The 24,507-nt window shown below is 38.7% G+C and overlaps 1 protein-coding gene across 1 annotated transcript; it reads left to right on the top strand.

The window, feature by feature from the left end:
* Positions 1 to 1,552: 1,552 nt before the first annotated feature.
* Positions 1,553 to 19,987, top strand: alp3 (alkaline phosphatase 3). Its single transcript, XM_084717006.1, has 11 exons — positions 1,553 to 1,711; positions 3,666 to 3,782; positions 4,068 to 4,183; positions 5,324 to 5,498; positions 8,285 to 8,457; positions 8,569 to 8,709; positions 10,131 to 10,200; positions 11,530 to 11,664; positions 13,846 to 14,037; positions 17,210 to 17,326; positions 19,311 to 19,987. Exons 1-11 carry the CDS (start codon positions 1,642 to 1,644, stop codon positions 19,619 to 19,621), a joined length of 1,617 nt encoding a protein of 538 aa, XP_084573132.1. The 5' UTR covers positions 1,553 to 1,641; the 3' UTR covers positions 19,622 to 19,987.
* The last annotated feature ends 4,520 nt before the right edge of the window (positions 19,988 to 24,507 follow it).

Genomic DNA, 24,507 nt, shown 5'->3' with positions numbered 1-24,507 from the left:
TGTAAGTTTTACATAATGTGTGCTGTGATTGGCTACTACTCAAGGATGCATCCTTTAACTTAACTTTGTAAAGGGGTCTATTTCAATGACTAACCATGATCTTTTCTAAACATACAGGTAGTTTTTGCTCTCAAAACTTCATAAGTAGTTTTTGTGCCTCAGTCTAACCAAACTGCAACTGAAAACTGAGAATAATAAGTCAACTAAGTCTGTAAAAAAAAAAAGTCAACAGTGATATGTAACTTTACATGAGAAACAAGGACCAATGTCCTGGTTGAGAGTCCTGTGTTTGACCAATTCATCCACCACAGCCTCCTTCTAAACTAACTTCTAAACTACACTCATACTCATAGCCAAACTGGAACCAATCACAGCACAGGACTTAAGCAGAATAGTCTTCGGGAAAAATATGTATGTTGTTCTGGTTATTTAATGTCTTCTACATTACCATCACTCATTCTTTGAGAAAGTGACTCTGGCTGAAATGCATCACCAATGATATTTCAACAAAATGCAAAGCCGCAGAGACATTGCCTGCTTCCATGGTGTACCACCTTTTCTACTTTGATAACTGATTCATATTTTTGAGGCTGAGCTCCCAGTTTCTCTCTCTGGGACCCACAGAGTTTTAAAACTTTCTTTTCTTCTTCATTATAAATGAGGGACACACCTAAGACACACCCCACATGCAGCATCCGTATCCGGTTTTTCCCCTTTTAGTACCTGCTTCCATTGACAGTGATATAACAAAACCTATTTTACATATTAACAAATTACCATAATTCTCGTCATCAATGTCCCATCCGCATTTGCAAGGCTAATGAGCGGGCTCACTGGGAACATTAGGTGTTGATATCCATTATCAGTGTGACACATCGTACCTGTTGAATAAGAACTAAAACATGCTTTTTCATCAGTTGCCGTGTTACCTCTTATTGTGTCATTGTGATGTGTGATAGAGAAATTTGGGACAAGCAATTGAACGAAACATGATTGCCGATACAAATACTCTTCTCTGCTAATGTATTCATTGGAAAATAGACGGCTGAGTGTTTGTGCCTTTCAGCTCAGTCCCAGTGGACTCTGTCTTTCTCACTTACATAACTGTGTCCCCTGCTGCATTATCTGTCAGATATACAGTGCATTCATGATTACAACACACACACATGCAAAGACACACTCTTTCCACAGTTGTTTGGCACGTTCACTATCATTCCCTTGATCTTTAGCACAGCGTCATAAATAATTCCCTAAATAAACGCTATCATTAAACACTATCATTAAAGCTTTAACTACAGTCAATACTTAATTCCCCAGAATTAAGCTGTTTGTCAAATTCTGTTTATTGGCTAAAACTAACACATATACAGAATATCAACTCTCCATCATTTATTATTTTAGTTACTGAACTCTGTGTGGATTTTTATACCTTTTTCATACCTATCTTTGCCATCTAGCCATGACACAGTCTTTTCAGTCAGGGGTCATAAATTTGCCAAAAGGCCTGTGGGTAATTATGCATTTATGACATGCTGTTAACGATGACTGGCAGCTAGTGTGGTTGGAGACGAGCATTACTTCAGTCCAGGAGTTGATCTCTGGGAAGGTTAGAGGAGCTCTTCTCCAGCCTGAAACGTGGCCATGGAGCTGACAAGAGTGTCCGTCTTGGCTCTCTTTTTTATGCTTGCATTTGGATTGTCCAGTGCCAAAGGTAAGACAAAAAGAAGATCCACTTAAGCGATGCACAGTCTTATTTTTGTTCTGTTATTGTTGTTCAACTTCTTCTACAGGACACTTTTTTTGAGAGGTTCTACCATCCTAAAAATAAATATTGTTGATGTTGGGCAAAAAACCTTGTTTGTGCAAAACTGTTGCTTTTCAGAAAATGAAAAAATCCTGTGTTTTTGAAATTAATTGAACACTACGTTGTCAAAGTGGGTAGCTCTTTTTAATACTTTTTATTGGTTAAATATTCATATCTAAAACACCAATAGATGTAAAGGGTGACCAAAAATATTCTATTTAGATTTTCTTTCATACTTTTTGAAATATTCAACATTTTCAACCTATTTGTTGCCTTGAACTCTCAAACTCACCCATCTTGGAAACTTGTGAGCTCAAGTCCTTCAAACTCATTCAAACTTTAAACCGTTATCCACCTCTTGCAATTTTTTATATTAGCTCAGCCTTTTCATATAAAGTTTCCCATAATCTCAGTTTTATGTTTTATGTTCTGTGTCTCTATGTCTCACTTACTTACTCTTTTGCTAACACTTCAACTGCTTTCTCTACTCACTGAATATTCTCCAGAGTCACAAATTTGATAAACTTACATTTGACTCAACAAAATCAAAGAAAGATTGCAACGCAACTTGTTCTTTAACACCAATGACGTGTGGCTTCAACTGGGTTTGCGATCTTCACATCTGAACAACAACAACAACAACAACAACAACAACAACAACAAAAACATCTTCAACTCTTCAGCCAGCACACAAACTATTCAGCTATTTCAGCTCTTTCAACTGCAGATTGTTTTTACAGAAGCGAATACACATTAATTTTGTTCATGAATTTTGTAACCTTTTCTAGTTTTCCCTCCTTCTCTTGCTTAAGCACAAACCAGCAGATTTTTCCTTCAGATCACAGAGGCCTGAAAATGTTGAGCTTGATGTATGATCCTCACCTTTTTACCCTGGAGTTAGACTGTTTTTTTTTCTCTCTCTCTCACTTTGTCTTCTGTTTTTTAGCCTTGTTTCAGTCTCCCTTTTCCCCTGTAATGGTTTCTCAGCTTTCATCCTTTACAATCATTTACTCTTTCCTACCCACTTGTTTTGTGAAGGCCTTCCAAAATTTTAAAATCAGCACACTCAGTTCTTTACGCAACTGGCTGCTATCAGCGTTTACCGCTTGTTAGTGGACTACTGTATCAAACTACCTGTTGCAGCACAGAGATGAACTGTAGTAGATAAGAGAACATGTGAGGGAGGGATGATAGCTGCAAACAAACACACTAATACACACACATCCCAGTCTCAAAAGGCCTGAACAAAGAGCAGTCGACTGGTTTTTATTTCTGCTCATACTGATTTCTGCCGTATGAACAAAACACTATGGAGTGCCATAAAGAATAATAAATGTATGAAAGAATAATAAAATAATTATGGAAATATAAAGAGAAATAAAACAAAAAATAAATAAAAGCAGGCGTATAAAATATAAAAGAAATAATAATACATATTTATTTATTTTCACATTTATTTGTTAATTTCTTTCCGCATATTTTATATATCTATATAAAAATTACATTATATAAAAATATAAAATATATATAAAAGAAAAAATAGAATAATCCAAGCAATTATTCTTTTATTTAGTTCTGTTGATATTTCCAAATTTAAATAAATAAATAAATAAATAAATAAATCTTTTACAGATTAAGTGTTTTTATGGACCTTGTATTAATTCCATATTTGTCACATTTAAGGTTGAAGTTACACTTGTAGTGAAATAAAAGATGCTTTAATCTGCAGTTGAAATCTTTCCCCACAGCAGATTCCCACTGATCTGACTTTTTAAAAAATAGCATATCAATGCAACAATTTATACCAACAATACTGTTATTATTGCACCAAAACCAGTCTGACCTATGTGTTCGCCTGCAGTTGAGGAGGAGAACCCAGAGTTCTGGAGGTCACAGGCCAAGAGAACTTTGCAGTCAGCGCTGGACAGGAAGCTCAACACCAATGTGGCCAAGAACATCCTGTTTTTCCTTGGAGATGGTAAGTTACACAGCACTGTCATTTTCTCACGACAATAACATTAGACATTCAGACAAGCAGAATCAGGAATTAGTGTCTCTGTTTTTATAATTCTGGGCCTGTTCCCTGTCTGTTTCACACAATTTGAAGCACAAAAAAAAAAAAGCACAGACACACACCACAGAGAGACATTTCAATCACAGCAGAGGAGGTTATGACTTTATCGAGGCTGGAATGAATAGAGGATATGTGTGTGTGTGTGTGTGTGTGTGTGTGTGTGTGTGTGTGTGTGTGTGCGCGCATCAGGAATGGGAATCACAACCTACACAGCAGCTCGTATCCTCAAGGGACAGCTGCAGAACCAGACTGGAGAGGAGACAGTGATGACCATGGACACCTTCCCCAGCGTGGGACTAGCTAAGGTATACACACACACACACACACACACACACACACACACACACACACACACACACCAATATGCAAATGCATATAGTAAATTCATATCTATACATAATCCAGGAGAGTAACCCACTGCAATTTAGCTGTGCCAACTACACATCACCCATGAGCGCTCTCACAGATTTGTCAAATTGTCAAGTCGAGTCAATTTTATTCATAGCCTTTAGGCAGAACACACAATTTTGTCTCAGATGGCTTTACAATCTGTAAAATATATAACACCCACTATCCTCAGACCCTTAACTGAATATAAATGTGAAAGGCCCTGTGGCCAGTGAGACAGCTATAACTTTGTGCATTAAGAGTTTTGTAAAGTTTTCTTCCTCAGGTCTTACACAGATGTGTAAGTACATGTGCAGTAACCGCATATTTGAACCTGACTTTCTGGAAACTGTTACCATATAAAAAGTTATAATTCTACACATAAATGTATAATTTTTGAAAAAACAACATGTAAATTTTGCCATAACTACAAAGCAGAGCTAAATCCAGGCGAAACTTAAGTAGCTGTTCTCCGGCTGTGTAGTTACTGTACTCTAACTTTGTGTTGCTGCTCATGCCTCAGTGCTTTTCCTTTGTCTTCTCTGGACTGTCACACAAAGACAGTCAACTACAGGTAAAACTAAAACTCCAAGAAAATGATAAAAATCGTAAATGAGAAAATGAGAAGATATTTAAAAGATTTATCTGCAATTCATTGTTATGGCTCTATTTAATCTGTAATGGCTGATTATTATGTTGTGAAAAGTTAACAAAGACATGCTTATCCAAACATGATCAACACTAGCTGCTGGACAGAAGTACATCAAAAAGGAAAAATAGAGTCTGGACACATGCTTCCGTGAACATTTATTATTATACCACCATGTGACCTTTCAGGAGCTTGCTTATTATGTTGTTCCATTTACTCGTTTTTTATTACGTTTTATTTTTCACTCAGGAAAACACGAACAAAGGGAACATTAAAGTTTAAGCTGATTTTGTCCAACAAAATATTTTATTCAAGCTCATCTTTGTGTGTGTGTGTGTGTGTGTGTGTGTGTGTGTGTGTGTGTGTGTGTGTGCGTGCATGTGTGTGCGTGTGTGTGTGTGTTGCGCAGACCTACAGTGTGGACTTCCAGATTCCAGACAGCGCAGCCACAGCCACAGCATATCTGTGTGGTGTGAAAACCAACCTGAACACCATCGGAGTCAGTGCAGCGGCTCGCAACGGAGTCTGTAAGACTCAGAAGGGCAACGAGGTCACATCCATCCTGAAGTGGGCCAAAGCTGCTGGTAAGCCCACCACAGCAGCCTGTAATGTAATGTATTATTATTTGTGTATAATTTTATAATATAAAAAATGTAGTCAAATTCAAGGAACAAAAGCAGAAAATATCATAGAATAAATGATACAAGATAATACCCCATGCCAAAGTACAAAGAGGCTTAAAGGTCTCACTCATTTGATAATCATGGTCTTCCTCTTTCCTGTACTTAGATAAACACTAGCTAACTAAGATAATCTATATCAATCATTAGATATAGTTACATCTGATAGCTAATATTGGCTAACGTCATTAGCTAGCTGCATAGATAACTAACATCAATCATTAGCTAGTTGGCTAGTGTTTTGCTAACGTTCGCTCATTTACAGATAGAATAAGGAGGATTTGTCTGTTGCTTTTTGTAAACACACAAGTTAGTTGATTAATGAGACTCATTCCATATCAAATGCCGACATTTTGTGTTGTTAAGGCGTCCCAACAAACACCAAAATAGACTAATGAGAAAATAAGAAGTCAGAGGTAAAAGGCATGGCCACTGTGGATGTAGGCTCACTTCTGGTGGGTGATGATTGAGAGGGATTATTTTTGTCTGGAGTCTGTGAATTGTTTGGGGGGCAAATCCTGTATAGTTTGCCTTTAAGATATGTCTGTATGTATGTTGCTTTTACAGGTCACCCAGCAACATTTTTTAACCATCTTAAAAATATGGTTTTCTTTTCAGTGTAGCTCCCCGCTGACCAGAGTTCCAAAAAAAAAAGGTGTTACTTGTGATGGTGACAAGTTTCTGCAAATGTTAATAGATTAATGCAAACAAATTGCTGCACAGACAATACTGAGGTTATAATGACACAGGATGTCTTCAAACGGTGCTGTGACTGAGGCAACAAATGCGATTTTGTGACTCTTTGTCGCGGAACAGGCAGATACCTGACATAGCTCTGCCGTGTCACACTTTACTTCTGGCTCCAGACAAAAGAATATCCCTCAGGACTTAAACAGCCTCAGCAAAACCCGATTTTACAGCTGAGCACTCTGCTGTGAGCTGCAGTGCCGCATCAGAGCAGCATTACAGGGGCCACCGGGGAGCTGGGGGCATCAGCAGCCTGCGGCTGCAGGTTACACTGCAGGGTAATAAGCTGCACAGGGAAGCAACTTGATGCTTATCATGTTCCCATGTTATCAACAGCCATAAATATCTCATCACACACACATACACACACAAACACACACACACACACACTCAGTGCCATGGCCTTGACCCCTGAACAGCACCGGACACACATATACTCAGGTGTGTGAATGTGAGTGTTTGCTGCGCAGTTCAAGGAAGTTAATTTTGATGTCATGAAAACACATTTTATAAGTGAGTCCTCAAGTTGTAACTGCTTTGTTTAAGAGCAAATGAACAAATGTAAAAGAAATATAGGAAAATTAATTCATGAGGCCCACTGTGTCTTGGTGGTTGTTTATACTTGTATTTAGTGTTGTCTACATGTGATCCAATTGCTCAAGACACAAGACAGGTCTAACTTTGAAGCTGTTTAAAACCTCTATGTTTAGATTTTTTTTATTTGATTATTGCATCTTTCAAGTTATACATTTATAGTCCAAAGTAAAAAACAAGTGTGCACTTAATTAATACACCTCTATGAGCACATCATTACTGTACTAACAGTGTGCTATTTTCCATGTACTTAATGATATATGATAAGCACTACTGGAAGACAATTAAGTCTACTTAACTGTACTATTTTGAGACACCAGTAAGGTGCACTTAATCATACTTAAGTACATTTTTTTACACTAATACTGGACTTTTAAAAATGTACTTTTTTCTACCTTTAGTACATTTTAATCCACTTTTCAGATAATTGTTAAAATACTTATAATATGTAAGAAATAACATGCGTGAAAGAAAACGTGGAATATTCACTGTAAATCAAATTTATCTGAACATGAAATGACTTTTAACTGCACTTAAAATATAATTAAGCTACATTTCATGTTGAAACAAATGTTTTTTTGAAAGGTTCAGCATTAGTAAGAAAAGATGAACTTAAGTTTATTTGAGTATATCTTAATGGTATCTAAAAATAGTACAGTTAAGTACAACTAATTGTATTTCAGTATATATATTTAGCAGCACTAACGATAACACAGTTTTAGTAAATCATCATGAGTATAAAAAGTATATGAAAATCCAAATAGTGGTAAATTAGTTTAATTATTTTCAAGTTATTATTTTCAAGTTAGTTTACACTATTAGTATACCTATTAAAGTGTACTTTAATTTCACATCAGTGTACTTCCTCTTTGTTTTTATGTCTAAACGACAAACAAAACAGCAGTTTCTCATTTTATCGAACAACTTTTTTGATCTTTTGGTCTTTGAATTAAGGACAGTTCTTCTTATTATTGCTTCCTTGTGAAAACAGGCACAGCCTGTATGTTTCTTCCAGCACATCCATCAGTGTCTCTGGAGTGCATCGCTGTCTGACGAGTGTCTTTGTTTTTACTGCCACTGGGGGGCTTTAAGGGGGATTTAAAGAGCAATGTTGGGTATTAAGGTGGTTTAAAGGACAAGTATATTTACTACTCCATACCTCAACATAATCATGATATACAATATGTGCAGGGAGCTGAGAAAGTTGTTGATTAATAGCTCAACTAACACCCTACCAGCTGCTCAGACTCCAGCTTAAAATCTGTTCATATATCATACAAACACACAGTGTACAATCAGGGCTTTGTACACCTACATCACACTAAACATGAAACAAACTGATCTTTTAGGCAAGTCTGTCGGCATTGTAACAACCACGCGGGTGCAACATGCCACCCCAGCAACCACCTACGCCCACAGCGCCAGCAGGAAGTGGTACAGTGATGCTGACATGCCTGAATCTGCCAAGAGGGACGGCTGTACCGACATCGCCTCCCAGCTCCTCAAAAACGTTGACATTGATGTGAGCTTCTCCACGACTCAGATAATCATATATTTAGCTGTATTCTGTTTTAGGAAGGTTAAATTACTTTTGAATGTGTGTGTTTGTGCGCGTGTGTGTGTGTGTTTCCAGGTGATCATTGGTGGAGGTAGAAAGTACATGACCCCCAGGGGCACCAAGGACCCAGAATATCCCAGGGATTACTCCTCCAGGGGCAAAAGAAGAGATGGACGCAATCTCATTGATGAGTGGCAAAAAATGAAAAATGGAAAGGTAACACCTTTTTTTTAACTGGATGCATTAAGAGGAACACAGTCTCAGTTATATCAACAACTTAAGGCAGGAGTCACATGCAAAAGGTGGCTGCAAAATAATAAAATCATGGGAATTGAAAGGCTGTGAGGTGGAAAAAACTCTTAAAGTGGGATTTAAGGGGATTTATTGGCAGAATATGACAGATTGAATATAATATTCATAACTACATTTTCATTTGTGTATATTCACCTGAAAATAAGAACATTATTTTTGTTATTGTAGAATTAGATGTTTATATCGACAGACAGTGCAGGTCTAGAAACACCCTCTTGCATTTCCACACTAGGAAGTTATCTGCAAACTCACTGCTAGACTCCACTTAATCCTACACACCAATCCTTTAAGAGCAAGTATGTTTTTATCTTTTTATTTTGTTTCCCTCAAACCGTATCTACAACTACAGCGCTACTTCTGCTGCCATCTAGAATATGAACTTTCAACTTTCTGCTCAATCTGGCCCTGCCCAAACTGATCCTTAATATGTCCCTCCCCTTTTTGCTCTGCGCTCCAGTGACAGCTGATCAAACTTCGGTAAACTTTCTCCTTTCCTGTTTCCTGCACTTAGATATGCTATTGCCAGGTCTGTCTCTGTTGAAAAGAAAACCAAATTTTGAAGATAGACTGCTGGAGGACCTCTAAAAGTGACATATATTGATATCTTAAGTTTGCAAATGTTAGCTAAAGGTGACAGATATATGCTCATTAATGTCAGAAAATTATTAGATTAAGTGTAGTGAACCTTCAGATGGTCACACAGCCAGAACAACTGGACCGCAATCACCCCAGAAACCCGTGTGAGATGCGTCGTGGTCTACCCACTTTGCCCACGTTTGCAGCTTATGTTAGATCAAATAAAGACAAAAATTTTAATCCATTCCTCACATGTTTGTTTTCTGTTTTCTGTTTTTCAAAAATGACACCACGTCCAAACTCATGAGACACTGAGTGTTGCCCATGCTCACTGCCTTAATATGAGGAAAAATACAAAGCTTGACAGGCCTGTGGTGCCTAATGATGATTGCTAATCTATGATTTGAAAGTTGCTGGTCGGCGGTGGATCAATTACCACATTTTTAAGACATTTGGGCAAAAGAACAACATCTGTAATCAGTATCACCCACAAGTGACAGCAGTAGAAGTTGAATATAGAGTGTAAAATTCTCAGCTCGTCTTTTCATACAGTATTGACATCACAGATAATTTGACAATAACACTGTCAGGTGAGAAAATTCTGAGTATTTTAGGACAGTGTACAATAGAACGTGACTCACACAGCAAAGAAGACAAAAGTTCACACAGTGACTCACGACAGGCACAAAGACGTTTACTATCCTCCTCCCACTGCGTGGGTCAATGTTTGTGTCCTGTGTGTCCCACAGGTAGCCCGCTATGTGTGGAATGTAACAGATTTCAAGGCTGTTGACCCTGAAACCACAGACTATCTCATGGGTGAGTTTTTTCTTTTGTTATCTCTTTGCTCCTTATTGCTTTCCTGTAGAGCTGAAGGCAAAGCATTCCCATCAGGCCTTTGAGGAACACTTCAACAAGCTTGTAGTGTCCTTGTTCCATTCATCAGGCACCAGGTTACTCATTTCATCTTGTATTTATGATGTAAGACTTGAATACGTGTCTTACCTCAATATAGTTTACCTGGCCTTTAAGGTTCAAGGTGCAAAAATATTCACAGCATGAGTCTTTTATCAAATCTGTGGCAGGAACACAGGCCTGCTTACATGATGACATCAACAATACTTTCATATTATAAAAATGACAGCTTTATTCAAATATTCATATAAATACTCTATGCTGTATTCAGAGTGACTGTATAGGTATCCATTAAAATGTGAATGTGTTTTGAAGAGTATATTTATTCATGCAGATAGTTTTGGTGTGAGTTGCAGAGTTCTGGAAATATTGGCTGTAGAGATGTCTTCCTTTGCGAGAACATAATGAAACTAGATGGCACTCAGCTTATGGGGTTCAAAGCCGTAGACAGTGGAACTGGTGGACAGAACCACCACGATGTCACTCACTGGTTATTGGACAACTTTGAAGCCTCGAGTTTGACATTATGGGGGTTGCCATCTTGGTACTTTGAATCCAGAGCATGCGCAGTTCTGCAGAGAACGTGGAGCAGGGGGTTGATGTAGTGCGACTTAGGCAGTGCTAGTATTTTGCTCGTTTGTTCAGCAGGAAATCTAGCAAGACAGTCATGATCAGTATTTGATCGGCACTGTATATTTTTACAGTTCCATCTGAGGCTCTACTGAAAACCCTAAACTGAACTGAAGCAGTGGTTCTGGTCACCAGATGAATATTTGTTCTCCTTTTTGCTCATTTTTGGTCTCTACCAATTTCTAAGGTAAATATAGGAATATTTACCTGCTAAATGCCTCAATATCCTCACCAGCTAACTCACGACTCTACCATTTGGTGCTGGGCAGGAGGTGTACACTTGGTTTGATGTACAGTATTATGATGTCACTCACTTATGTATGCTCAGTGTCTTCTTTGTGATGTGTGATGGTGCAGAGAAAATGTAGAAATTCAGTCATTTTGCTTTTTCTGGACTGGCTTGCAGCCATAGAGGCTTGGATTTTACCCTCACTCTGTGGTTTATCACTTCCTTCGTGCTGAAAATAATTGTAGTAGGAGGAGGAAGATGGGACTTTCCTTTCTGCTGCACCTCCACTGTGGGCTGATAAAAAGAACATACTGTATTTTTACATGAAAAACACGGTTGTTGCATCTTTTAAATGTGTCCTTCACTTTCCCCAGCTCTATTTGAACCTGGTGATCTCCGCTTTGAGGCAGAGAGGGACCCAAATATGGACCCGTCCATCGTCGAAACTACAGAAAAAGCCATCCGCATCCTCCAGAAAAACCCAAAAGGCTTCTTCCTGCTAGTAGAGGGTGAGGACAGCCACCTTCCACACACTTCCATTATATCCTTCAAAGGTTGGATAAAAACATCCCCAGAGAGGAGACAGTTCTGCTAAAAATAGGAGAAAAAACAAGTGGCTGGTCCATGTGGATCAATTGAACTATTGATCCTGTTCTAATCACAACGGGGCCCAAGTGGCAATTAATGACCACACCGGTGTGCTTTGCTAAAACATCAATACATGTTTACATTTATATTGTAGTGACTTCAGCAGTGATATTGAGTTGGTTTGAGGTGATCGTCATAGTATTTGCTGTTGCAACAACCTCCACAATCCACCAAGAACAGTGTGTACCTGCAGTGGATCTGCTGATTTGACATTGATTCTGCGAACAGCTCAATGAGTTTGCCGCAGTGTTTGCTAGCTGAGTGTGGTTGGCTGACGCGTTCCTGTTCCACACGGCTGCCTCACCGGCCTCCTCATCTATCTCTCCTTTAATCTGAGGCAGCTGCCTGGGGACTCCGTGGTGCTACTTCACAATGACTTTAAAATAACAGGCAAATGTATAAATAGAAGCAGGCATATGGTGCACCCAATCACTGACAGCTCACTGAGACCACAACTTATTAACTGGAGTCTACTTCACTTTCCAATATGGCTGGTGGAGAGGACAGGAGCAGGAGGATGTGCTAGAGTGCAAACAACAAAAAAGTACATGATTTTTATCCCAAAGAAGAGGATCGATCGAAAATTCTCTACTGGAGAAAGTGGGTCCCCTTTCCTATTTTATTTTTTATTCCAAGAGATATTTTTCATACTGACTTTTATATGAAACAGGTTGTCTGCTCACCTCTAACGATGTAAAGAGAAATGCATTGCATTTTTAATGGATGCCAAAGGCTCAGCATCAACTTTACGCTTGGCAACAGTGTTTTCTGATACTACAGTCTTGATATCTCATTAAATTTGAAGTCACTACCCTCCTCAGTGTTTTATCAAACTTTTGAGTCCAGTCACAAGTCTCAAGTCATCTAAGACAAGCCAGAGTAAGTCTCAAGTTTGTAACTGCAAACCTCAAGTCAGAGTCTCAAGTCATCTGAGAGAAGTCTGTGTAAAGTTGCAAGTCAAATTCAAATCTCAAGTCATTTGTGACAGGCAGAATCACATCTAAAGTCCTTCAAAATAAGTCTGAGCTCAAGTCAAGCATTAAGAAATTCAAGGCGTGTTTGGGACAAGCTTCAACTTTCAAGTAAAGTTGTTGGAGACAAGTCAAAGTCAAGTTGCAAGTCAGTCAAAACAATTTAGAGACAATTAAACAAGTAAATGGATATAAATCAAATTAAGTCTCAAGTCATTTATAAATCAATTATATGAGTTATAATCAAGTCTCAGGTCATCTGAGACAAGTCAGAGTAAGTCTAAAGTCTTCTAGTAGCAAAGCTCAGGTAAAGTGTCAGGTCATTCGTAACAAGTCAGAGTTAGGACTTGTTACGAATGACCTGACACTTTACTTTCTCAAGTCATCCAAATCTGAAGTGATTCCAGACAAGTCAGTGTCACGTCTCAAGACATCTGAGAAAGTCAGTGTCAAGTCTAAATTCATTCAAAACAAGTTGAAGACAAGCAGCAAGTAAATAGGTGCAAATCAGATTAAGTTACAAGTTATTTGAGACGAAGTCAGAATCAAGCCTCAGGTCATTCAGGAAACATCTGAGTCAAGACTCAAGTCATTAATTCATTAATGAAATGTCCAAGTGTCGTCTAGTGTCAAAACTTTAGCCTTGAATGTTCTTTCAAATCTCCAGTGAACTCTTTCACAGCAGTCGGGTCTCAGGCCTACAGGTCTACTGTGTTTATGATTTGCTGGACCAAGTCGCTGAATCACATTATTTATTACTTAACAAATGTTTTACTTCTGAGTAAAAGAAATATTTGTCTTACTGAGTCAGCCTGATTAAACACAGAGAAATTAGAAAATGAATCAGTGGAATCTGGTTTTGGTTCAATCTCAGAATCCATCAGTTATTGTCCAACAAAATATCTCTGTTTATAGAGATTAACTTTAATTAAACTGTCACTGTGAAAATTTCTGGAACCTTTTTCTTATTACTGAGGGAAAGAATTAACTGTCCTCTTTGGCACTTAAAGTACTAAACACTACCATAAGCTACTGCTGTCCTTATTAACTCCTGTTTCTCTTTGTGCTCAGGTGGGCGTATTGATCAGGCTCACCACGCCGGCCGGGCGTTTATGGCGCTCCATGAGACCGTTGCTTTTGACTATGCTATCGCCAAGGGCCTTGAACTCACCAAAGAGCATGAAACTCTCACTATAGTGATGGCTGATCACTCCCACCCTGTTACCTTCAATGGATACCCATTCCGAGGGCAGAGCATTCTGGGTAATTATGAGCTGACTTCCTGTATTCGGTTCTAACCTCTATTGTATTTTTGAATGCATTTTGTTGATTTGGTATTGCAGCTGGGTTGAATAAGCTCACGCTGTTTTTTATACATGACAAGAGAGTTCATATCCTCCACCATACCTCCTTTCTTTCCTCCATCCTTTACTCCATCCATCCATTTCCCCCTCCAGGTGTGTTTATATCCCACGACAATAGACACCGAAGGTGGCATCTGATGCTTGTCGTGTGTGTGTCTTTGTGTGTCTGCCTCTGCCTGCTTCCTCTCAGCTTCAGTGTGCCTCTGCCACCAGCAGCTTGACATTTCCTCTGCTTTCTCTCCCCTGCAATTACAGCCCGGGTAAACACATATAGCTGGCAGCCTCTCTCCCCCTCGCCCTTTCTATTTCAGTCCCTCGCTTTCTCCTTGTCTCTCTTCCTGCTGCCTGTCTCTGACCATCGACACTGACGCCTCACTCTCTCTGTCTCCTTCATTATTCTCTCTTAAGTTCTCCTCGCTCTGTCAGTCTTCCTCGCCTGTTAATCTCCCTTTGGATCGTCTCTTTATCGACCGAATTTGCTCCACACCTCTCCCTAAGCTCTCTGCCCCCTCTCCATCACTATTCCCTCTCCTTAACCTGGAGGCTTAAAACCCCAGATGAACCTACCACCTTCAGGTTAAACTGATCTATTGATTTGCCTGTATTGAATTAGATGTCAGTGTTGTTCACTTTTTATAAGATGGACCAAAGCACAGAAGACATCAATAATTTACTTTTCCTGTTTAGATAAACTTGAATCTTTGAGTTTTAGAAACCCCCCAAAAATGTGTGATCAAATCAATATCAGTTTAAATGTATTGTATACAGTATTTGGAATATTTTGATCAGGAAAGCACTGTTCTATAAGCAAAGTATCGTTCTCTCCAAAGCAACCAGACAGTAATTTTACCTCACAGAAGACAGGAGTTGCTGGTCTAACACTGCCTCGACTGGTTAGTTTCTTTGTGTTATTGTGTGACTCGTTATTGTGAATCTGAAATAACCCTTTAAAACACTGACGTCTCACACTCAAGTCACACAATGACACAAATCAGCTAAACAATTGAGGCAGCGGTAGACCAGCAACTCCAGTGTTCTGTGAGGTAAAATTGTTTTTGCCAATGGAGTCAGGTTGCTTTGGAGAGAACAATATTTGGCTTATAAAACAGCAGCTTCCCATCAGAAAAGGCTGTCTGATGACAAAGTAAAGGAGCAAAAATATTGTAAATATAACACACACTTAATTATTGATTTTTTAGGTGAGCCTTTTTTAAAGCTAGGGTAGGCAGCATTTTGGTTTCAGTGAGAAATAACTTCATAATAACCTTTCAGCATATTGTAAATCAAGAGGTCTGAGACAGAAGTAGACTTCTGCACCTCCTCTTGGCTCTGTTTTCAGCATTTAGAGAATCTGGATTGTGACGTAGACTTTAAACAAGAATAGGTCTTCTCAGACTGGGCGTTCCTATTGGCTGTTCTACTAGTGCAGCTGCATGTGCACGTTCCTTCGGTAACACCTGAATCAATGGAGGTAACTACTTCAGGAAAAGTTGTTATAAAACTGAATTATCATAGAGAGAATTTTAAAAAGGAGTCCAACTAATAAGCAATCAGCCCTGGACAGGGTCAGCGGCAGACTTGAGCTTCTGTAGGAAAAACACACTGGAGTCACTCTGATGCCAGCTCCTTTATTGGCAGCAGGGGAGCTCAGACTGTACATTTTAAACTTTTGGGATTAAAAAGATCATTTATGTTCATTCCTGTGTTTCAATCCTCTGCAGCAGTGACCCATGAAGAAACTGTGGACTGGCCAGACGAGAGCTCAGCGTTACTTTTTTAAACTTTTTGGATCAAAAAGTGGATTTGTCTTCACGGTTGATTGTAACCCTGTGTGCAGCAGTGACCACGAAGCAGCCGACCATGCTATTTATAGAAAGATAACTAGTCTTTCTGTCCATGTTGACGGCTGACTGGGGTAGAAATGTATTCATGCTGTCACATTGTGAGAGTAAAGAAAGAAAACACACAAAAGCCACACACACAGGGCTTTGATACTGACTTTTTTGGCCACAGCGAGTCAAAAAGTGTCACTGCTGATTTGCGTTTCCATTACTGTTTATACCGCACCGAGCTGCAGCTGAGACAACAGCAGAGAGAAATACATTTTTAAAAGCTGCTCTGTATTCAGCTCTCAGTGCTTCTGTAGCTTCACACTGAATCTTTATTTTTTTAAATGCAATCTGTACTGGACCTCCCGCTGTGTCACCAAACTGGGGGCATGTCATCTGCCATCCACTGTAGTTAATACACTCTGCTTTGACAGTCTTTAAGTACCTGATATAACCCCACTTTAAAAGATATGAACTATCCCTTTAACATGTACTGGGTCATTTAAAATGTACTTACAGTTTAATTTATTTCTAAGTCCCTCTTAAAAGCTAAATTTAGTATTTAGTTGGTTCTATGTTTGTATTTACACTGTAATTTGCAGTGCATTGCAATCTAAAGGTTAGTTAACTAATTTGTTTCTTGTTTGGTTTTAAATGAAGAATATTACTGTCTTGTTTAAGTATAAATGGTGTTTCAGAGGCATTTGTACTCTGACCAGAATACAGTCCTGGAGAGAACGATGATATTTTTGGCATGAAGATGTTAACTTTTAAAGATCCAGCCCACAAACATATCTGCATCAGCCTTCAAAGCCTTTATTGATTGAGCACTTGTGTTATGGTGAGCTGTTCCCACCTTTCTACTCCCTCTTTCCTGTTGTATCCTTATTTTACCCTCCTCCTCCTCCTCCTCCTCTTCTTCTTCTTCCTCCCAGCAGTGCAGCAGTGATTAATGTGCTTGTGAGACTCTGAGCTCTTCATCAGCAGGGAGACTCACCAGGCTAATGGCTCATCTGGAGAGAAACACTGAGATACTCAACAAGCTATAGACCTCTCGCAGCACCCTGGGGATCCAGAGACCCCTCCTCTTCTGTGTGTGTGTGTGTGTTTGTGTGTGTGTGTGTGTGTGTGTGTGTGTTTGTGTGTGTGTGTTTAGCACTTTGAGGCAGACAAAAGAAACAGAAAAAAATAAAAAAAAATAAAATCAGTGACGATACTAAACAGTCTTTCTGTATTTTTCAGGTAAATCTCCCCTGTGGGCTAGAGACATGCTGCCTTACACCACCCTGATGTACGGCAACGGACCTGGACACAAAATCACCAACGGCACACGTCCAGACATCCGCAATGTCAACACTAGTAAGACTACTTATTGGAGCTGATTTGCTCATTATTTCTTCATTTTCCTCACAAAAATATGACAGACCTGTTAAAACACTCCTTAAACACTCTAAACACTCTAAAGCTACTTCTTTAGTACTCAAGTGTGTTTGAGGACAAAAATGCTGGAAACTAACAATTTTTCTGGTTGAATTTGCAATATTTGTTCTATAACCAAGAAAGAACATGACAGTTCAGTTAAGGCAATATGATGGCAAAAATCAATACCTTGCTGTTCAAGTTAGAAATGAAAGTAGCATTTATTAAAAGTATTATTTTTACTTTTCCCACAGGGATGATTAACATTTCAGTCAAGCTTCAGTTAAAGCAGCATTAACTGACTTCTGTTTGGCAGCTGAAGTGGTAAACATAACATAGACCTGTAGACCATTATCATGGCAGCCATACTGATATGAAATAGTAGGGTAAACACAGGTTATAGTATTAAAGGTCCTGTTCTATTTAATGTAGCAGAGACTTTCCAGTGAGCCAACATGCACAAGACCAGCACCCTGATTCTGTTTGACCTGGATAGAGAAATGGTGAAAAAAGTCCATTATGACTTTATAAAGTCGTCATGTTTGCAATGAGTTTGCTTATTTGCACATTCAGCTAACATGGAGAAACATAAGCATTAATTTGGAGTTGGGCTACCTCGTGAATGTAAGTCTGATATTCCCTCCCCTTATAGCTCTGTTTTGGTCTCCATCAACCCCTGAGGAAAATGTGTGGATCTTTAGCTGATAAATGCTCCACTGTGCTCACAAACTAATTGTTAACTCTTGTCTGCTGTTGGGTGTTGGACAGAGTGCACAGTTGGTTTTAGAGCTTTTTCCACTGGAAACAGCTGCTTACTGAAACTAGGGTGATTAGAGGATTAGAGTGAATTGAAACAGTAAAGTCACAGGCCAAAACAATGAGCTTGAAATGTGCTGAAAGGGGGGAAGAACAGAGTTTATTGATAATGTCTGTAGATCAGGCATGAAAGCTTCTTCCGCCCGACAGTCCAAACCTCCTGTGCTGGAGGTGTGAACGACAACATTCCTCCGGTGCACCAATGAGCCCAGTCCAGCTGAATGAGCTAACTAGCAGTGAGACGTTACTTTACTGTAGCTGTACTGTACTGTTGAGGCAGAGCAGCTGCAGAGCATCAGAGGGAAAACCAGAAAACACCGTCTCCATTAAATATTATCTCGTTTCACCAAAATCAGTGACATAGTAGGTCATGTGTAACTTAATGCTGTAAAGCGTTATGCACTTGGATACCAAATGACAGTGTGAGAGCAGGCGCTTTTCCCTCCCAGGGTCACAATTCTCCCATATTTCTCACAATTTCTGAAATATACAGGGTATAAGAGCCCTTCAAGTCTTAGAAGTCTACTTTTAACATGGAGGAGAGCTGCTTGCAGCCTTAAGCCTCGTCCTCATCCATCTCCTCAGTGAGTGAAGGACGTGTCTAGAGGGGAACCCTTGATTTGTGAAACTCTGCTTAGATCTGTGTCGTGTCTTTATTCCTTCAGCTAATTATTTTTTGCAATGTGACAATCCTGTGGTGCAGATCTGTTCAGGCTTAGAGACAGAAAAACACCTGGTTAGAGAAAAATTATGGTTTGGGTGAAAATAATCATTCTCACAGGATCTTTTGTTGGACTGGGGTTCCCCTCTAGACAGAGTGATAGAGAGAGAAGTGGAAAGTACTAAGAGAGAGAAAGCAAATTTTAGTCCTGGAAAGAAAAAATCCTGTTTCTTATATAAAGTTTTAAAGGAAAGGAGCAGATTTTTCACTCTTTTACAAGTGGGTGTAGCATTATGATTTTGAAGGTGTTGTTTTAAGATAGAATAGTTACATGATGTTGCTTTGAAGTCAGTTAAGCAGTTTCATGCAGTGATGTGATGTAAGTGCACTTAATGTAGGTTGCTTTGGACAAATGAATATGATGTAATATTGCTGTCTCTTTTACAGAAACCAAAGAGTATGTCCAGCTGGCTGCTGTCCCTACAGAGTCGGCCACCCACAGCGGAGAGGATGTGGCAGTGCTTGCTCGTGGACCCATGGCCCACCTTTTTCAGGGCGTCCACGAGCAGAACTACATCGCTCACGCCATGGCCTACGCCTCTTGCGTGGGCGATGACCAGAGGCACTGCCAGTTTCAAACTGAAGCGCCTGCGATTCACACCACCTCAACCAATGATAAGAACGGAGCAGCCCGCGTCTCAGCAGCTCTGCTCAGTAGCCTCCTCAGCGTCCTGCTGACACTTGCAGTGCTGATGTAAGATCTCTCTTCCTCTTTCCCTATTGATCTCCCTCCAAGGAGGTCAAAGGTCAGGGTCATAGTGGAGTGGGCAGGGATTCAGCGACTTGCTCAGGGATCACTGTGACTTCTTGAGCCACAGTTAGAGGTTCGTTAAGACAGAGAGAATTAGATTATTAGAAGTTAAAAACTAAGGTAACTACTAAGGTATTTTTGATGATTTTATAAAGTCAGAGAAGAGTAATTGTTTAAAGATGGCTAAATGAAAGAAAATGGACTCCAACACTGTATTAATAAGAACCTACTGAATGTGAATTTATCATGTTTATCATCTGGCACCTTATTGGATCCCTGTGTCATACCAATAAAACAATCCTTAAGTTAAGAATTGGCGTGTCACTTTATCATTATAAACTTAAGTACACATACTAATGTATATGCCAGGTATGGAAATGTATGCCTCCTCATACAGTATGTAAAAAACTTGAATGTTCTAATCAGATCTGCATTTGCTGTTCTTCAAAAAACGTGCATCTCCAAATTGTCAATTTTTCATGACGACTGAAAACAGCAGCCTTGCTATCAGCTTCATAACAATGCATTTTTGAACTAATCTAATAGGTTTTTTAAATTATTTGTTTGGGTTCAGAATTAGGATACCCTCCTCAAACCATAAAGTAACACTTGATCCTTCAATTCATATGAAAAAGTTTTTTCTTTAGACAGTGATGGGTGTAAGCTTCCACAACAAACTGACTCGTTTCCATTTTCTGCAGTAAGTTACTTGTTTAATCTTGTATCTTACAGATCAGGGTTGTCATTGAATTCTCATCCTCTAACCAGTTTAAAGGGAAAAGTTTGCTAAATGAGATGAGAGGATATATTCTGCAGTTATAACAGAGTACTGTAAGAATGAAGCTTGAACCAAGAGTTTTCTGCTACAATGTTGTTTTTTTTACATTTCTTTTTAAGTACAGATTTGAAAAACAAGATGCAACACATTACTTAGTGAGCTTTAGAGGTGCTGGAAGGTGACTTTAATTCTGGGGTTCATTCGGGTGCTTACATCCATCCATTTCCCCTGACTTCACTTTGAAAGAGCTCCCAACTATTCATTTTAATCAGGAGAGACAAGTGAAAGGAGTATACATAATTGTTTATTATACAGATGATATGTGATAATTAGTCTTGACAGAAAGTCTTCAGTGTTTAGACTCTACAGGGAGACTTTGTAATTGAAGGGCGTACGCCCTGAGCAGTGGCAACATAAATCCCCTCATGGAGTCCAGACACTGGTGGTGGTGGCTGATGACTCTGTCGGGACTGATGACACTGATGAAATGAATGTAGCTGATGAATCCAGGAAGACTGGGGGATGATAGGGAGGTGGAGGGACTCACACCAGCAGCAGGAAGCACAAAAGGCAAAGAAAGAAACATTTAAAAGACAGCAGCAAGGTGAATCGAGGTAGCTAGCTAATCTATATTGATTGCTAACTAGTTTGTCAGCTAGCTTGTCAGCTAGCCCTAGCTAGCATTTCGTTAACATTAGTGAGAAGTAAGACATGTCATTTTTACAGGTAACCCAGCAACATGCTTGAACCATCTTCAAAATTTGGTTTTCTTTTCAGCATATCTAAGTACAGGAAACAGGAAGTTGCGTCGGGTACCAAACTTGCTGAAGTTGCTCAGCTGTTTTTGAAACACAGAGCAAAAAGGGGAGGAACTTAACAAGCATGACAGTAAAAGAAATAAACTACAGACCCACACATGCAAAAGAATAGTATTTCTGACTTAACTGTCATCACAGCTTTATTACTTCTACATGTATATTTTCAAATACACTATGCTGTATGTCAGAACGTTTGAAAGATTAGATATCCTTTTATATTTGCCACTCAGGATGCTGATATTGTCTCGACCAATGAGATAATTTTCCCTGTGAAACAAGCTGAGTAATGACTCTTGAGTCCTTTGATCCTCTCTTCCAATATCCGCAGTGCTAATTGAGGTTCTGGGTTTGATGACATTACTACAGCAGTCCATTAATAATGCAAAATATTTAAAGATCACCTATTTTTATCTTTGGGTGACAGATTGTAGTAATTATTTTGGACATCTGGGGTTTGGAGTTTATTAGACCTGATTTTGACTCTCCTTGTACTCATTGAGGCTGGTCCTGGAGGCCATCATTTTTGTTTCAGATGATGGGCCTGTTCTCATCTTTTACACAGATTCATTTGTAGATCACATGGTGGAGTCAAGCTCAACAGCTTCAGGTGAGATGCATGTAGAAGTGTAATCTGTCTGGTATTTAGAAGAACATTCATGGGCAGGAAGGAGGCAGCGATCAGGAACAATGACTTTTTGAGCTTTTATCATACTCAATACAACAGAAAAGTATTCTCATTCAACAGCACATCATTTTCAGCAGTGGAAAGTCTTTTTTTCATGCTGCTTCTTAACTTTTTTAGGGGCAAATGTTGTACTTTTTTTGTTTTACTTTACTACATTTATTTCACAGCTTTAGTTACTTGTTACTGTACATTTTAAAATAAATTAATCTTACATGTAAGATTATGATGAATTACTTCACACAAACAACTGTATGTCAACATGAATGCATCAGTTATAATAACTGAATTAAAGTAGATGCTATTAGCAACCAGGTGTCAGTAGCCAACAATGCTATTTGCATCCCGGGTGGAATAGCCAATATGGCTATTTACGCCTGCAACCTAACCAAATAGTTTTGGTACCTACATCTAACTAAAGTGTGACTTAAAACAAAAAAATATATCCATTACTTTGAATTTTATTGCTTTGAATACATTTTACTGATTTTATTGAAATAAAATATGTGCATAGTTCATTTGGCATGACAAGTAGAAGTCAGTGTTGAATGAACTCACTGCTGACTGTTGCTGCTGCAAAATTCCCTACAGAAAAAATAGTTACAAAGCTATGTGTTTGTGTTGAATATCTTCAAAACCCAGAAAAAAAGTAACACATTTTAGTGTATTAGAAATGTAACTAAGTGTACTTCCAAATATATATCAACCTCAGTGTTCTATAAAATAAATATATTAATTGTGTAATACCTGAAGTGGTATTTCAGTGTAATTAAGATAAGTGTACTTAATTGTAAGTGTATTGTAAGTACTTATTTGAGCAAGTAGTTTGAGAGTAAATTGTACTTTAAAAAGATATACTAAATTGCAAACAATTACAGTGTTAAGTTGTTAAGTTAGTTTACTTTTGAAAAGTAAAATTAATTTTCAGGTAATTTGTAATACACCATTAGTATGCTTTATTAAGGTGTACTTTAATTTCATTTCATTACAGGTGTATGTAAGTATGCTTACAAAAATGCCCTTCAATATAAACGTGCTTTAAGTTCTACTTCAGTGTACTTTGAAAAAGTAGTGCGAACAAGGCAAACTTAAATTTCACTGCATGCATATTAGTACTTACACAGTCATATACTTTAAGTGTACTAACTATACTTGAAGTTATTCCACTTTAGCACAGAGATGTACACTTCAAATTGTGCTTTTGTGCTGCAATTTAGTTACAACTAAAATATACTGTGTAAAATTAGTAATGGCAAACTTCAAGTTGGCTAATTTTTAACACACATAATTACTTACTGATGATTAGTCTGATTACAAGTATGTTAAAATGTAATATAATTAGTATATTTATTTTTAACAAGGATAGAAAGAAATTGTTTTGGTGAAAACCATTTCAAAACTGTAGAAACTGTAGACTCTGGGTTTAAACAGGTCGGATGAGAGGAGGGAAGGCAATTTTGCAGTTAATGAAAACTTGAAAACAAAATAAATTTTTACAATACTGAAATTAAACTGTAATCTAAATTAGGTTCTTAATGTCAAGAATGCCCTTTTATTCCTCTTGTTTTCCATTTTCACAGTGATGGCATCTACAACTTGTTTCCCACAGTTTCCAGCTCCAGATGACTATACTCTGTCCATCACAGCTGTCCTGCTCTGGTCCCACACTCAGTGCTTCTCCTGCAGGGCCTGCTGGCTCTGGTTTGAAGCCCTGAGGGGACAGGATGTCTCCTGTCCTGGATTAAAGCATCTGCCACTGTGTTCTTCTACTCTGTTTGTGTGCTCAGACAGGCACCTCTCCAAGTTGTCCTCATTTTTCTTCATGGGACTTTCCTCCCAGAAGAAGGTTGAGTCTGCAGGATCACGATCAAGATCTCCTTCTTGTCTGCAGTCTCAGCAGTAAGAACCTCAGACTGTAGAAGAGATATCGAGATCTGTATGGTCTGTTGGCAGAAGGCTTCAGTCTCATTGCTGCTGGCCTCGACCTTGTTGGCCTGATGTTCTCTGCTGTTCTGGGCTCACTGGAGCAGTGAATGGCTTGTTCTCTCAGTTTGAGTCAAAAGGCCTTTTACATTGCCTAACCAACTCTCGTGCTTGATTCACCTGTGATGTTGGTAGATTAGCTCAGAGGATTTGCTTGTATGTCTTGTGACGTCTTGTGCATCCTGGTCACTCTGGGTCTGCTGGCTCGGAGCCTTTTCTTCAGCTGAGAGGCTGTGTGTTTGATGACAGGCTGGTGTTGAACATTATATATATATATATATATATATATATATATATATATATATATATATATATATACATATATATTTTATAGATATCTGAAATGTGACCCTGACCACAGACTGTAGTTTGTAAGATGTCAGAAGCTAAAAAGGTTGGAAACCATTGCTTTAGCCTTAAACAATGGGTTTTATTTTAAAACTGTGTTATATTATCCCTCTTCATCTTAAAAGTAACTAGTAACTAAAGCTGTCAAATAAATGTAGTGGAGTAGAAAATGAAATATTTCCCTTTAAAATGTAGTGGAGTAGAATTATGAAGTAGCATAAAAT

The sequence above is a fragment of the Lutjanus erythropterus genome, chromosome 4 (assembly GCF_056507025.1).
Source record: "Lutjanus erythropterus isolate fLutEry1 chromosome 4, fLutEry1.hap2, whole genome shotgun sequence".
Lineage (NCBI taxonomy): Eukaryota > Metazoa > Chordata > Actinopteri > Lutjaniformes > Lutjanidae > Lutjanus > Lutjanus erythropterus.
This window is presented reverse-complemented; position numbering and strand designations above follow the sequence as displayed.

Coding starts and splice junctions, on each gene's coding strand:
- alp3 (XM_084717006.1), top strand. CDS start 1,642: ATGGAGCTGACAAGAGTGTCCGTCTTGGCTCTCTTTTTTATGCTTGCA. Junction 8,710..10,130: donor AAAAAATGAAAAATGGAAAG/GTAACACCTTTT, acceptor TGTGTCCCACAG/GTAGCCCGCTATGTGTGGAA. Junction 17,327..19,310: donor CATCCGCAATGTCAACACTA/GTAAGACTACTT, acceptor TCTCTTTTACAG/AAACCAAAGAGTATGTCCAG.